Source organism: Amblyomma maculatum, chromosome 8 (assembly GCF_055883805.1).
Source record: "Amblyomma maculatum isolate TAMU_Amacu chromosome 8, ASM5588380v1, whole genome shotgun sequence".
Classification (NCBI taxonomy): Eukaryota; Metazoa; Arthropoda; class Arachnida; order Ixodida; family Ixodidae; genus Amblyomma; species Amblyomma maculatum.
This window is the reverse complement of record NC_139351.1, coordinates 15,943,317-15,959,463: the sequence shown is the minus strand read 5'-3', so window position 1 is coordinate 15,959,463 and position 16,147 is coordinate 15,943,317. Positions and strand designations below refer to the sequence as shown.

Below are 16,147 nucleotides of genomic sequence, written 5' to 3'. Positions count from 1 at the left end.
ACTCACCTATGGGGCTGAAACGTGGAGGCTAACCAAGAGAGTTCTACTTAAGTTGAGGACAACCCAGAGGGCTATGGAACGAAAAATGGTAGGGGTAACATTAAGAGATAGGAAGCGTGCAGAGTGGGTCAGAGAAATAACTCAAGTTACCGACATTCTAGTAGAAGTTAAAAAGAAGAAATGGACATGGGCAGGACATGTAGTGCGAAGAGAGGATAACCGATGGTCGCTGAGGGTAACAAACTGGATTCCAAGGGAAGGAAAGCGTAGCAGGGGGCGGCAGAAAGTTAGGTGGGCGGATGAGATTAAAAGTTCGCAGGGGTGAAGTGGATGCAGCTAGCACAGAACCGGGTTAAGTGGAGAAATATGGGAGGGGCCTTCGCCCTGCAGTGGGTATAATCAGGCTGCTGCTGCTGCTGATGATGATAACAGAATAACTCATAACATGCATAGTTTGTAGAAAAATGAATATAAAGTCACTTATCATTCGCAATATTTCTGAACAAAGAACCTCTTTAAAGTAGGAGTAAAATTAGGGGTTGCTTTATGTTTAGTTGCAAATAATTCCAAACAAGAGCGCGTGAAAGTCTACGAGAATTTTTTCATACAGATTTTGACATGGAGATAGGTTAATGTTTTGGCTTATGGCAGCTCTTGTGCTTAGTAAAGGAATTTCAAAAAGTGATGGGAAGTGAATCATCTGCTACTACGATTCTGTGAATGATCTGAGCAATTTGGAATTCGTGCAGTGAATTTATTGGCAGAACATGAAAAGAATTCTACAGGTGTACGCTACCTTGAGACCTCCCTGAAAAAGAAATAGTTCCTAATGGGCGTGTTTGTAAACGGGTTACAGATTCCAGGTAAGTACTAAAGGCTTTTCACCATGACTCAATGCAGTAACTGAGGTGGCTTTGAACAAAGAAAACCTTTAAAGCGTCCAGGCCTTTCTGTTCTGTGTAGGGCTGCTACCGTCTAGAACAGCCCAAAAACCATAGCAGCGAAAACCGCTGCTTGTGGGATCGCACAACAAATACTTGATGTGTATACGTTTGCACTGTTTAGTTCTTCCAGTGAACAAAAAAAAAAATGCACAGTTACCCAGAATGCACCGCGCATGGCGTGCCTGTGAATACTTCCTATCGAACCCCTCGACGCAAAGACAGATGATAACACAACTAAACGCTACACATTCACATATGGTAAAATGATCACTTTTTCCTTTGTTCTTTTTATTTACATGCCTGCTACAAATTTTATTCTGTCTGACCATTTGCCAATCCATGAACAATGCAACTGTGAGAAGCCCCATTTTTCGCTTCATACTAAATCTACCCTGTCTGTGCCTATTTCTGTCCACTTAGCCCGAACATTTCATACTAACAAAAGCCCCCCCTCCCCCCCCCCCCCAGAAAAAAAAGAAAAAGAGAAAACCTGGCGCACCTTCTACACTTGCCTTCACTTGTGAAAATATCCTGGGTTAGCCTGAGCGACGATGGGTTGCTATTTGTATTCCACATTCGATCTATTCTCATTTCCTCTCTTTGGTGTTCTTGAATCTCAGAATCTCTGTTTGTGTAGAACAGCGCGAAAAAAAACGACAGGGACGAAGGAAGACAACAAGACGAGCGCTGACTTTCAACTGACAAGATTATTGCATGCCTGCATCCATATATATGAACACGTTCACACAATAAAAGAAACAAGAACAACTAAACAAACACCGGAAAGTGTAAGAATGCAATCGAACCATGTGTCATCCAGAATTTCACAACGCATCATTTTCTCGTGTTAATAAATCTTACTTCACGTAAGATTCTGGATGACAGATGGTTCGATTGCATTCTTACACTTTCCGGTGTTTGTTAAGTTGTTCTTGTTCCTTTATTGTGTGAACGTGTTCATATATATGGATGGAGGCATGCAATAAACTTGTCAGTTGAAAGTCAGCGCTCGTTTTGTTGTCTTCCTTCGTCCCTGTCGTTTTTTTCGCGCTGTTCTACACAATGGATTACCAACATGCCCAAGCTTCTGTTTTAAAATCTCTGTTTACTGCTTTAATTACTTCTTTTACAGCGCGGTCTGACAACGATAACTAGCTACCGTATTGTATTTTATTTATTTATTTTATTTATTTACCAAATACTGCAGGCCCTAACTGGGCCCTAGCAGGAGGGGCGAAAAGAATACAATGCAATAAAATATGAATTCATCAAAAGTAACATACTAAACACAAGTGACAAGCAAATTACGATAAGACATGTTCAACAGTAACAAGAAAATATACACCAATATGAAACACGACTATGGTTAAAACGCCAGCAATTTATCAATAGATTCAATGGACATTGTTACATCAGAAGGCAGCTTGTTCCATTCTTCAACAGTACGAGGGAAAAAAGAATACTTAAATGCATTGATTTTGGCTTGATACGGAGTTACACATTGTGCATGATGATGTCTTGTTGGACGTGTTGTAAGGGGCGTAAGGTAAGGTTCAGGGCTCATAGCAAGCTTGTTGTTTTTTAGCAAAAATAGATACTTTAGTCTCTGAATTTTTCTTCGTATTTGCAATTGTGGGATGGAGTTCTCATTCATTAAAATGGAGGGAGAGTCAGATGTGCGGTACTTTGAGAACATGAACTTTCCGCTGGATAGCCTCCAATGCCCCAATATTCTTCTTGGTGTAAGGATCCCAGACTGTACAAGCATACTCTAGTTTGGGTCAAATGAGGCTGTAGTATGCTAACTGCTTTACCTTGGCAGGGACATTTTTAAGTTTGTGGCGAAGAAGGCCAATCTTTCTGTAGGAGGATGAGCATGTATTTGCAATATGACTGTTCCAACTTAGATTGTTAGTTATGGTAACACCAAGGTATTTATATTCTGTAACTTCTACAAGAGGATGCGATGGGAGGGTGTATGGAAATGAATGTACTAGTTTTTTGTTGGTTATTTTCATAAAAACAAATTTTGCGGCATTAAGCTGCATATCCCAACTACTGCACCATGTGTGAATTTTCTGGAGGTTAGAGTTGAGGAGAATATGATCTTTAGGGCTATTTATTTCGTTGAACAAAATGCAATCATCAGCAAAGAGCCTGATTTGGACTGGTTCAGATATGACAGTAACGATATCATTTATATAAATGAGAAATAGCAACAGCCCTAGTACACTTCCTTGTGGAACGCCTGAGGTAACTTTCATTATCAAGTCCCTTCATCGTGCATGCGCCGATGGAAACAAATTAATTTCTGCCCCGTGGCGAGACAGTGATGGTATGCTGCTTCCTAATCCCTATTTACCAATTTTCAATGCAGGAGCGCCTGATCGCCGTGGTGAACAAGAGCATGCCTTTTCGGGTGGCCCTTTCTGTCACCATGAGCGTAGTCCTGTTCGAGCCCAAAGAAGGCCTGAAGGACAGCACTGGCTTTGGCGACGAGTGCGACCTATACTACCAATGTAAGTGCATAGGACGGCTGTCTTCAATGTCGAAATGACAGACAGTACAAATACTGATGGGAACAATGCGATAACAATTTAGGCCTCTGTAAAAGGTGCTCTTCTAGCACGTAACAGGAGAGCAATGTGCAACACTGGAGAAAACTGACAAATGAAAATTTCTAATGCGGAAATTCTGTCGGCCAGCTTTTTCTCTCTGTAGGTGTCAAAATATGGCCCATCATCGCCTCCCGAGGGGGCCACAAGTGGTAGCGTGGGCGAATTAGTTTGGCCCCCTAATTATGGGGTGGGGAGTGGGGAGAGGGTGGTTTGAAGATGAGAAAAATTGGCACGAGCTTGTTGACGTTATCTTAGAATCTGGGATGGTGTAAGAATGTATCAAAGTATACGGAATATACTCAGCTAGAATATATCCTATTCTAACTAGCTATAGTGTTGCCAGTGATCGTCTGCCAATGGGGAGCGCGTGCACAGGTAATGTTCTTGTTTTAGTAAATGCGCCGCCGCCTGCAGCGGCGTGGGATGGAGGCTAACTGGTTGTGGTTGATTGATGGATTTTAGGTACGGAACGGCGGGCGCTGATGGGCGCTTTTCCTAGATTTCGGAACCGATTTAGTTCGCTTTTCATGCTGCTAGAGTACATTACAGAGCGTCACAGCTAGGTTTCTTGCTTTAGGCTCTAATGGATCATCTTGACGACAAGATAAACTGCTTCCAAATCGCTCAATGTAGCGTACTATTAAATTATATTTGTGGTGTGCGTTTTGGCCGAACAAGTTTCGCTAGAAATAGGATTTTTTGTCCCGATTGGTAGCAGCCACAGTAATCGTTGCTTAAGCTCTAAGGTAAACGTAAGCAAAGTTTTAAGATGAAAACTATTCTTGGCTCATCAGTAAAGTGACTGCCCGCGGAATGGATGACCAGAAGACACAATCCACCCAATAAGCCAAAAAGACAAAATACCGAGTGCAGTGATGATTACTTTTCTAAAATGCCTTGATGATGATGGAAACATTCTTTAATGAAATAACACTTGATGGTCGGCATCCCTATTCGGGAGTCCGTAGCATTTTTAGCTGCTCTTACCCTTAAGGTGAGCTGGTGCTGAACGTTCGACGCCTCCGGTGCTATTCCAACATCTACACTTTGTCAAAACATGCTTAGTTGCATGTATATAAGGACGCCATAAACTTGACATCTTGTCCATCCATTTTCCCATTGCGTGATCAGCTGATGACTCATCGCTATCAGTAACTATCACTATTTTATTACCTAATCTGTTGACCTCAAGTGATGAGGATTATAGTTGACCTAAAATCTCACTGAATTACTCAGTCTTACCTCATTATCATGACTAGTGATGTACGTTGCATTGCTAGGACCTATTGTCATCAATGACCTGTTAATTACTTTGTTACTGGTATCGTCATTCTGATCGTCATTATCTTCTGTACTCGTCTCGTCACACACCTTGTGCACGCCAACAATAAACCAATATTTGCACGGGCTGATCCCTTTAGCAAAAGGTAATGCTTGTGCATTCGCACTTATAAGCAGTTCTGCATATTTCTTCAGAGTTATTTTATCGTAGAAACACAACTTATGATCCCCGAAACCGGGTTGTAAGTTAGTCCCCCGATTTTCCAAATGCTTAGGGTATGGCGATGTGTATATCCGAAGCATGGTTAAATTTTCGTTATATTCCTTGTTCTTTGTTTCGTTTCTAGCTCTTTAACGTGGAAATTGCGCAATTTCTGAGCCAAGAATAAAACGATTTTATGGTTCGCTTATGTGGTTCCGTTGCGAGTGATAATGCACGTGAAATCGCTTTTTTACGACATAAATATACCCTGCTTGCGCCGTGCCCTATGTTTCTCAGTGCTCCGTGAGAGTGCAGTGATGCGATTTGGCAATACTTGCTTTATAGAAACCGGAGTTCTATATTTACTTTTCTGCTTCTGCCCCATCAGCAAACATTTGTCTAATATATTTGCGCAATATTGTGATTATAAGGTAATTGAGGCATAAAAGCACAAAGTAAAGAAGAAAATATAAGACTGGAAAGACAAATATCGGCAGTAAAATGAAAAAATATCCGTCACATGCATATCATTCGTAGTTCATAACTGCATCGTGGATTACATTGTCCTGCCATTTGCAAATTTAATAATTTAATGGAGTTTCCTCCTTTGTCGTTTGCTTTCTCCTCCTAAGCGCAATCTTGTGAAATTTTTGATGAATTTCACAAAACAGTTAGTGACGTCACAGATGAGGCAAGAAATGTTTTCACAATGATAAAAAATTACGATCGGTAAATAAACAAAACTGCGATGAATATTTATTCCTGATTGCCGTAGATGTGAGTGGTTCTTTTTCACAATTGTACATTTGCAATTGTTCTATTCGTATCGGCTTTGGTAGCCTGCGCTTCATCGGGGTTTGCAGTTACAATTTTACGCTGATGGACGACAAAATGTCAGAAATATGCTTCATCTTCTCGCTTGCAGTGGACAACTCGGAGGTGTGCAAGGTTGGCGACATCAAGGTCGCCGACAAACTAGAGAGTAGCGCTACCGCACAGAAGAAGAGCAACAAGGTGTTCATGGTCTTCGAGGATAAGAACACCATCCGCGAAAAGGTAATGGATTCGGGTCCTGTAACTCGCACACTCTATCCGGTAAATAGGTTCACCAAAATATGTCTTGTTTCCCAGAAATCTGCTATTTTCCAGGAAATACTCGTAATATAGGTTGTACTGTTCAGCCTAAAAAAAATCTGGATGATGCAAGACCTTATACAAGCATTATTAAACAACGTCACACAAATATAATACAAATTCCCTACATAATAAATATTTCATACAAATCTCCTTCATTAACATACAATGTCAAAAAGTATATTAATATATGAGCAGCATATGACATTCTATTATGACGCTCGTATGAGGATTACAACTTATTCCTTTTGGGGTCGTACGTGAGCGGCGACATTTTTGCATGCCAGCTCAATATGACATGAGCGAAGTCCAGTTGCATGTTGAAATGGCAACCCCGCTTCCATAGACGCCCATACATTCAAAACAAGGCGTTTCATGACATCACCAGCGGTGAAGTCAATGTCATGACGTTCAATGGCACCATGCTGACCTATGCATATGTCGCGAATTTGTAACGTTATCTTTTTGTTTATTCGTTTTATTCGTCGTTTATTATATCAGTTGTGTTTCCACTTCGTGGGGCGATGCTGGGAGATGTTGATGATGGTATCGGTGCACTTGATGCATTGCTCTTTCCGATTCGCAAACATACACATCACTCGAGGACAGGAAATGAACGTTAAATATTTTTTTACAGCGTAAATAAAACGAGAAGAAACAAGCAAGGAGAAAACTATTTACAATACGAGTGAACCGTTGATTAGAAGCAATCAACTCTGGTTTTACCCGGAACGCTTACTTTTAAGCCCTTTGTCTCCGCACTTGGCGGGGACAGCAACCAGTAAAAAATCAGACGTCACTTTTTCTAATCGATGGTTAGGCAAAGCAAAATAAGGTTTTTGCCAGATAATCAGACTGGCGAAGGGATATCTAGTAATCAAATACCTGGGAAAAATGAGGTTTCAAGCAAACATATTATAGCACTGAAGTCACTCTATTCCGAACCTCTGCCTTTACCTATGTTTTCTCTTCCGCACACATGTATACAGGACAAACGTATGTCGCTTGGAAAATCCCTTAAGGCTCTTTAAAAAACAAAACAAAAAACTGTCTTTGGGGGGTTAAGCGTTCAAAGCAACTTCTGAACACTTGAAGCTCAAACAATCCTTTGGCGCCGCGTCGCGTGCCGGTCAGCCACCGTATACCTGCTTCACAATTAGTTATGCACGTGTGCACATCAAACGACGCGCACGTAGCGAAATGAGAGGACACAAAAAACGCCAACTGGTAACACAAATGACGACTGCACGCATTCAAACACTGTGAGCATTGTACCGAGCTGCGCGCCTGAAAGATGTCTATAGCAGGAAGGCGAAACGGGGACCAGCAGCCACCAAGCCTCCGTCGTTCGTCCGTGGTTGCACCAATTTGGTAATCCCCGTGATCGGGGCAGGTGCACACTGACATTTCTAAGCAGCTACCTTGCGTCGTACACTCTGTGCGAAAGACGGAATTGCGCTTTAGAAACTTCACAATATCGTTCATACTGAGTGATAAAGCAAGCGTTGCAGCAAAATGTATGGCACGAATAAAACAAATATTGGCGATTTTAAAGCTCGTTAATGAGATAATTGATCTCACTTAAGACAAAAAAATGGTCTTTAGTGATAGAAAACTTCACTGGGCAAAAAAGTTAAAGTTAGACAAATTATTCTAAGGCTCGAGTATGTATGAAAGCATACGCCTTTTCGACTGCGCTTGTAGTAATGAGGGGCACATAAAGACGTACTCTATATCAGAGTCTTCCGTTCTGTCCGAAGTTTCATTATATGTGTATTTTGTTATATTGGAGTATTTCGCTACATCCGGTTCTTCCGTCCTTCACCTATAAAAGAAAAGGAAAAGTTGCCAGTGCTTGTCAAATCGACCTTGTCGAGTGGTCTCAGACGTTGCACACCTCGACTAGCACTGAGTGCACGGCCATGTAACCAGTCACAATATTGAGGACACACTTTGTACTATTAAAGTGCGATGAGGTGAAAGCCTTTTAAGCGGTGGCTGCTGAGATCATGCAACCTCTCAGGCGACTTGTTTATGCCACTTGTCACGCTACCTGTCCCGCCATAGCGGTACCACCCATTGCCGTCATGGGATTAATTTTGATGACTTCACGTGGTTCATTAACTAATTGCATTTCATAATTACCTATCGAAATAATTGGTTAATTACATACTAATCATTAAAAAAGTAATTGATTAGTTAATTCTGCCAAATAATTGATCTGCATTGGTGTTCGATTTTTTGCCGACGATTTTTTATTACGATGACTTCACTCGTTGGTGGCCGATGCCATCATTTTATTGCAATATTGATTGTGACACAAACGGACGGACGCATTCACGGACGCACACTCATGAGCCTAGAGGCTTTCACCTTGATACTTACTACACGCAAGGCGCAAGCCCGTGATTTTTGTTCATAACGCCGACGTCGCATTTCCTGGAAAATGGGGTGTTTTACGAGGCCGTGTTAAAATATAAATATAAGCAGACCTTGTTTGCTCATGGGATGGAAAAAAAGAGTGAATCGTTTACTTTTTTAATTCCTGACGTAATCAAGAATACGGAGTGCAGAGCGGCTGTTACATATGCCAGGCTTGACAACACCCCATCCAGGCGTTGGACCTGACTGAAGTTCTAAAATAAGCTTGCGCCTCGAACTGCACCGCATTGCACATAGCAGCGCGCGCGAATGATGACTAATGATGACGTAACAGATGACTGATTCATGGCTCATGTAATTGGAGGTATGTTACACTCTTGTTTACAGAATGAACAGGCTGCGTTCTTGCGATGATGTCCTACTGTACACGTTGACATTATATGGATAAGCATTTAGACTAATGCACTGAAGACTGATAGTTCTTATTCAACGGATTTATAGGTTGCGAAACATCATCCATTTTAGGCTTGCAGCGAGGACATGGCTCAACGCTGATGTTCATGAAATAAAATGAAACAAATTCACTACGCAGACATGCTGAAAAATCTCCACGAACGTGGTGGAAATGTCAGCCAAGAAAGTGCTTTAGGCGAGAGGTAAAGTCAGTTCGTTGCTCCCCTCTCCGAAATCAGAAGATATGCTCGGAGGGTGCAAATACGCGATGTTTAACGGTAGAACATCAGATACCTGATGCGTCGTAACTGTGCGAATAACCTGCTGCGCATGACTGCGAACTTTTTCACGCCACAAACTTATGAACTAATGTCGGTAGCGTCATTTCTGGCATTGCTACGAGTGCGCCCAACACCTTTATAGTCTACTTACAAACACCGCTTAGCCTTGATATAATTATATACTGTGAGAGAGACGCATGACCTGTGGAAAGGAGACCCGTGACAGTGTGGCGATGCACACGGATGCCAGCGGCTTCGGTATCGGCGCCGTTCTCGCTCAGCGCAAACCTGGTATCCCTGAGTACCTCTTAGCTTACGCCAGTCGTGCCCTGACCAAAGCAGAGACCAACTATACAGTAACAAAAAAGATTGTCGGGCGACGTTTTGGGCCATAACTAAGTTTCGTCCTTATATATACGGTCGGCCATTCGATGTCATCACCGATCACCATGCTCGGTGCTGGCTGTCATCCCTCAAAGTTCCGTCCAGCCGCCTCGACCGCTGGGCACTCCGTTTACAAGACTATGACATTCGTGTCCTTTATCGCTCTGGTCGCAAGTACTCCGACGCAGACGCCCTTTCACGCTCCCCTGTGACCTCTGACCCTGAACCACACGCTGTTGCCGGCCTCACTTCTTTTTCCCTTGAAACCATGGATATGGCATCTGAGCAGCGCAAAGATTCCCGGGGCATTTCGCTCATGAGCGTTCTGGGCAACCATTCAGAGTGCCACCCTTCTCGAGCTCTACGACGTCAAGCCCATCACTTTGTTATCCGTGACGACCTCCTTTACCACAGAAACTACCTCCCTGATGGCCGAAAATGACTGCTTGTTATTCCGCGACATCTCCGACCAGTCATTTGCGCGAGCTATCACGATGATCTAGAGTGCGCCCATGCTGGATTCCTGAAAACATATACTCGCCTACGTCATCGCTACTACTGGCAGGGCATGTATCGTTTTATTCGCCAGTACGTCCGCTCTTGTATCAACTGTCAGCGTCGCAAGAACCCACCACGCCCTCCAGCTTCCCTGCAGCCTCTACCGTGTCCACTTCGGGCATTTGCATGTTTTGGAACCGACCTTTACGGGCCTCTTCTCTGCTCTTCCGCCGGCAACAGGTGGATCATCGTTGTCATCGACCATCTGACCAGATATGCTGAAACGGCTGCTTTACCAGCTGCAACTGCTCGTGACGTAGCTGGTTTTATCCTTGAGAACCTTATCCTGCGCCACGGTGTGCCACAGGAATCACTTAGTGACCGTGGTCGCGTGTTTTTGTCTGATGTCATAGAAGCCCTTCTTCACGGGGGCAGTGTTGTTCATCGTACGACGTCTGCCTACCATCCCCAGACAAATGGAATGGTCGAGCGATTTAACCGGACTCTTGGAGACATGATGGCTATGTTTGTTTCATCCACCCACTCAAATTGGGACCGTGTGTTACCATGCATAACCTACGCCCACAATTCTGCTACGCAAGTGACTACTGGTTCCTCGCCTTATTTCCTCCTATACGACCGCGAACCTTCGTGCACAATGGACACGATCCTACCCTACTGTCCCACGTCAAATCACAGCTCGAAATCAGTACCACCAGAAAAATAATCGCGCCGGATCCACGTCTGCCGCCTGCTTATTGTCTAGACTAGTTGGTGTGGCTATGAGTGCCCTCTTCTACTTCAGGCCAGTCGCCCAAGTTTCTTAGTCGATACCAGGGAACCTATCGTGTGCTTAAGCAAACTTCTCCAGTTAATTACCTTATAGTGCCCCTCACGCCGTCAACAGATCACCGCCGAATAGGGCGTGAAATTCTCCACCTTGACCGCCTCAAACCGTACCATGGCCCTGCCATCGTGACCTCCGCTTAATCCGCCAGGATGGCGTCTTTTCACAGGGAGAGTATTTATAGAGAGTTGCATGGCCTGTGGAAAGGAGAAAGAAGAGGAAATCAGAGACGTCGCGCGCAGAAGACGACAAAGCGGACGAAGTTCGAGCTGTCGCTGTGAACGCTGGCCTTCGTAGCTGTTACGTAGGATAAATATATTGCTGTTGTTGTGGCTGTAGGAGGAAGGAAAAGACTGAGGCTGATAAAACTTTATTCACAATAAGTGGGAGGAATAGGGGAAGTAAGCTAGCGTGCCGCAGGCCGTGGAGACTTTTGGCAACGCCGGCCCACTCGACGGCCTTGAACTGAATGCCAGGGTGACCGCTGGACCTTAGCTTGTCCCAAGCTTCTTTAGAGGGATCAGACAAGAGTTCTGAGGGAGGCTTATGGGCTTTGCACGTCCAGATCATATGTTCCAATTTGTCTTTCTCCCCGCAAAACCGGCAGAAAATGCAAGGGCCTGCTACTGGCTGTGTAACAGCCACCTCCGCTGCCTCGTGCAGACAGAAGAGAAAATAGAGAAGAAAAATATATTGCTGTGCGAACCATCTAAACCGGTTCGTTACAATGCTAATGATAATTGGCTCACAGGAAGGGTAAGACGCAGTACCTGTCACATTTGTTTTGTGGACACCTGAAATGCGCCATGAGGGAAGGCAGGAAGGTGGGAGTGAAAGAGGAAAGTGATAAAAGGGTGCCATAGTGTAGGGCTCCGGAGTAATTTCGACCACCTGGGGATCTTTAACGTGCACTGACATCGCACAGCACACGGACGCCATGCACTTCGTCTCGCCTCTATCGAAACGCAGCCGCCGGCGGTCGGGATCGAACCCGGGTACTCCGGCAGTAGTCGGCCGTATTGGTTTTTGAATGCCTCCCGTCATGTAACTTTTCTTTCCGTTGACGCAAGGAGCTCATCGGTTGGTTTGATGCTGTCCAGTGTCGCAATCTCTCTGTGATTGATATGTTGAGTGTCGTGTATAGTAATGGGAGCATGTTAATGGCAAGGTCAGGCTTATGACTAAGTATTTATTTATTTCACCCTCAAGGCCAGAGGCATTACACAGGAGACTGGACGGTACAAAAACGTAATAACAAAAAAAAAATATCGCAGACAAGTCAGTCAACTACATATACAATGTTGGCTATGGTGCTACAAAAATGATCATCGTCTTCAATGCTGACGACCGGAGCGAGGAGGTCATTCCATTCCTTGGAGGTACGAGGGATGAAAGACTGACAGCATGTTTGTGTTCTGAATAAAGAGATCCCAACCTTGTGCGCATGGTCCAGTCGAGAAAAGAAGTACAAAGGGGGGGAATGAGTACGGTACTAGAGATCCCAACCTTGTGCGCATGGTCCAGTTGAGAAAAGTACGAAGGGGGGAGGGGATGAGTACGGTACGAGAGATCCCAACTTCGTGCGCATGGTCCAGTCGAGAAAAGAAGTACGAAGGGGGGGGGTGAGTACGGTACGAGAGATCCCAACCTTGTGCGCATGGTCCAGTCGAGAAAAGAAGTACGAAGGGGGGGTGATGAGTACGGTACGAGAGATCCTAACCTTGTGCGCATGGTCCAGTCGAGAAAAGAAGTACGAAGGGGGGGAATGAGTACGGTACTAGAGATCCCAACCTTGTGCGCATGGTCCAGTTGAGAAAAGTACGAAGGGGGGAGGGGATGAGTACGGTATGAGAGATCCCAACCTTGTGCGCATGGTCCAGTCGAGAAAAGAAGTACGAAGGGGGGGGGATGAGTACGGTACGAGAGATCCTAACCTTGTGCGCATGGTCCAGTCGAGAAAAGAAGTACGAAGGGGGGAATGAGTACGGTACCAGAGATCCCAACCTTGTGCGCATGGTCCAGTTGAGAAAAGTACAAAGGGGGGAGGGGATGAGTACGGTACGAGAGATCCCAACCTTGTGCGCATGGTCCAGTCGAGAAAAGAAGTACGAACGGGGGATGAGTACGGTACTAGAGATCCCAACCTTGTGCGCATGGTCCAGTTGAGAAAAATACGAAGGGGGGAGGGGATGAGTACGGTACGAGAGATCCCAACCTTGTGCGCATGGTCCAGTTGAGAAAAGAAGTACGAAGGGGGGGAATGAGTACGGTACTAGAGATCCCAACCTTGTGCGCATGGTCCAGTTGAGAAAAGTACGAAGGGGGAGGGGATGAGTACGGTACGAGAGATCCTAACCTTGTGCGCATGGTCCAGTCGAGAAAAGAAGTACGAAGGGGGGGGGGTGAGTACGGTACGAGAGATCCCAACCTTGTGCGCATGGTCCAGTCGAGAAAAGAAGTACGAAGGGGGGATGAGTACGGTACGAGAGATCCTAACCTTGTGCGCATGGTCCAGTCGAGAAAAGAAGTACGAAGGGGGGGGGGCGGAAATAGTACGGTACTAGAGATCCCAACCTTGTGCGCATGGTCCAGTTGAGAAAAGTACGAAGGGGGGAGGGGATGAGTACGGTACGAGAGATCCCAACCTTGTGCGCATGGTCCAGTTGGGAAAAGGAGTACGAAGGCGGGGGAATAAGTACGGTACGAATCTGGGGGCAAGTGGGAAATATTTTATGAAAAAAAACCAAGTGCTCGAAAATTTACGACGAGACGTTAAAGAAGGGAGGTTTAAAATTCGCTTCATTACTGATATACTAGCTGTACGATGATAGTTGTGCAGGATGAAAGGAGCGGAATTATTCTGAACCATTTCATGGGCGTGAGTAAGTTAGCACAATGTGGGTCCCAGATGGACACAGCATATTCTAGTTTAGTACGGTCGAGTGTTTTGTACAAGAGGAGTTTAAGAGAGCTAGGGGCGGAAGAAAAATTAGGAAGGAGATAACCGAGCATGCGATTAGCATTGCTAATTAACGTGTTAATGTGAAGTGACCAAGTGAGACCTCAAGAGATTTCAACGGCTAGGTAACGGTAGGAAGTGGCGAATTCGAGAACTGTGTTATTTAGAAGTAGAGCGTAGGAAGTGATGAAATTATGGAGACACGTAAGAATTTACATGTAGAAGTATTAAGATCCATTTCCCACAAATTACACCAGTTAGAGATAGCATGAATATCCTGTTGCCAGGCTCTAGAATCGTCATAACAGTAAATTTCACGACATACAATACAATCATCAGCGAAGAAATGAATTGTAGAGGATACACAGTTAGGTAGGTCATTAATATATATGAGCCCTGAGGCACACCAGAGCCAATGAAGCTTAAGGAAAGTTATGAGTGTTGACATACACAAACTGGGAACCTTAAAAAAGGGAATTGCGCTAAAAAAAGACACGGACGAGGAGAGGACATGGACGTATGTATGACCGACTAACCCAACAACGTGTTCTCTTAAACTGGGAACCGTTTAAAAGGAAGTATTCTATCCAACGTAGCAGGTTAGGTTGAATATTTAGTTGAGATAGGTTAAAGAGGAGGAGACTGAGAAACTTTTTTAAATGCTTTTTTTAAGTCGGGAAATATGCAGTCAGTTTGGGAATTTCGATCAATGATAACGTGGAGATTGTGAAAGAATAATAATAACATAAAAGCATGTATTATGCTGTCGTGTTTTAGCGGGCCGGCGGAGGATGCTCGGGATTTGGTAAAGATATAGCCCCAAGTATAGAAGTTTTATAGCAGTATCGATAAGTGGTAGTTTTGAACAGGCAGAGAGGTATCGCCAAACTAAACATTTTGGTTACTAAGCGCTGCCGATTATTATTGTTATTGAAACTGTGGTGGGACGATAAGTACTAAAGAGGGCTTTTACTATTCCATATATTTTTTAAAATTAATGAAGTCATAAAAAATAACGTACTGGTTGACATTCTCGATTCGAAGTGTGCTCTTTCATAGAGCGGAATGCAAAAAAAAAAAGAACAGCCAACGTTTTAGTTGTGGCTAAGCTACTAGATGCTTCTGGTGCCAGGTGTTAGACACTAGCAGCACCGGAGGCGTCAAGACTATATAGAAGAGATAACAGCTAGCTTCTAAATTGCGAGTACTAGATGCTCACGCTATATCCTAATGAGACGAAGTACATTAACGCTGAGAAGACTGTACAAGATGAATAAGCGTCAATGTTATGCTTGTGTCCACTAGATGCGCCCGTCGATAGTGAGGCTGAAAAACAACGCGAAAGGTGTCAAGACTGAATAACTAAAAAAAAACACGAAAATTTAGATTGTCTCCTTTGGGTTTCCCCCTGGCCAGAGAGTAAGACATTTTTAGAACACAAAGTCATGTGCGTAAAGACTGCAGAAGTTTAAAAGCCACCATGGTTTAAACTGTGGCCGCTAGATGTTCGGCTGACAGTGAAAGAGAATGTTCGGAGCAAAATCAGCGGCGTAAACATTGGCTAATAAATGTTCACTTCGCTGGCCAGTCTCTACCTTTCAAAAGTTTTGAATGCGCGCTTGCATTTTTCGGTACGATGCAGATGAACGCGGCGATAAAAGAGGCCCGAAAGAAGAACGTGTCACTAGTGTGGGCCGTCTACGACGTGCAGAACGACGCGGCGTCCTGTGTAAGCACTTCGTCAAAACCGGCCAGATACCAGCGCTTCGCCGTCGTTAGAGAGTTGATTGAGAAGGACTACGCCGACCACGCCGACGAAGTCAAGAAGCCCTAGTGGAGAAGGCACTGGTCCTGCCTTGCAGCTGCTCCGTCTTGTTCATGGAGCACTGCCATCCTTCCGTTTGCTCGCTTTTAAGATCCGGTACATTTAACTGTTTCCGTTGCGTGGTCATCGTCTTGCGACAACGACGGCAATAAACGAAACATCATGCACGCTTCCTGCAAGAATCAAGCTCAGGGGCAGGAGTACAATTTACCGTGACGTCACGGGTCACAGCCCACGCACCGCTTCTTAAAAGCAGGGTGAGTCATGTATCGGGGACCAGAAAAAATGGAAACATGTAGAACATATGCAATTTTTGTTTGCAACTGGTCTGGCCCATAA

General features: G+C 44.4%; 1 protein-coding gene across 1 annotated transcript; it reads left to right on the top strand.

The window, feature by feature from the left end:
• Positions 1–2,581: 2,581 nt before the first annotated feature.
• Positions 2,582–15,817, top strand: LOC146180609 (uncharacterized). The gene is made up of 4 exons (XM_084577787.1): positions 2,582–2,686; positions 3,322–3,463; positions 5,971–6,101; positions 15,626–15,817. The coding sequence occupies exons 1-4, from the start codon at positions 2,582–2,584 to the stop codon at positions 15,815–15,817; spliced, it is 570 nt and encodes a 189-aa protein (XP_084433913.1).
• Positions 15,818–16,147: the final 330 nt, after the last annotated feature.

What these genes read in the sequence shown, in the direction of transcription:
- LOC146180609 (XM_084577787.1), top strand. Translation starts at nt 2,582, where the DNA reads ATGGAGTTCTCATTCATTAAAATGGAGGGAGAGTCAGATGTGCGGTAC. An exon ending in GTGCGACCTATACTACCAAT is followed by an intron (nt 3,464 to 5,970) that starts GTAAGTGCATAG and finishes TCTCGCTTGCAG; the next exon opens with TGGACAACTCGGAGGTGTGC. An exon ending in AGAACACCATCCGCGAAAAG is followed by an intron (nt 6,102 to 15,625) that starts GTAATGGATTCG and finishes GGTACGATGCAG; the next exon opens with ATGAACGCGGCGATAAAAGA.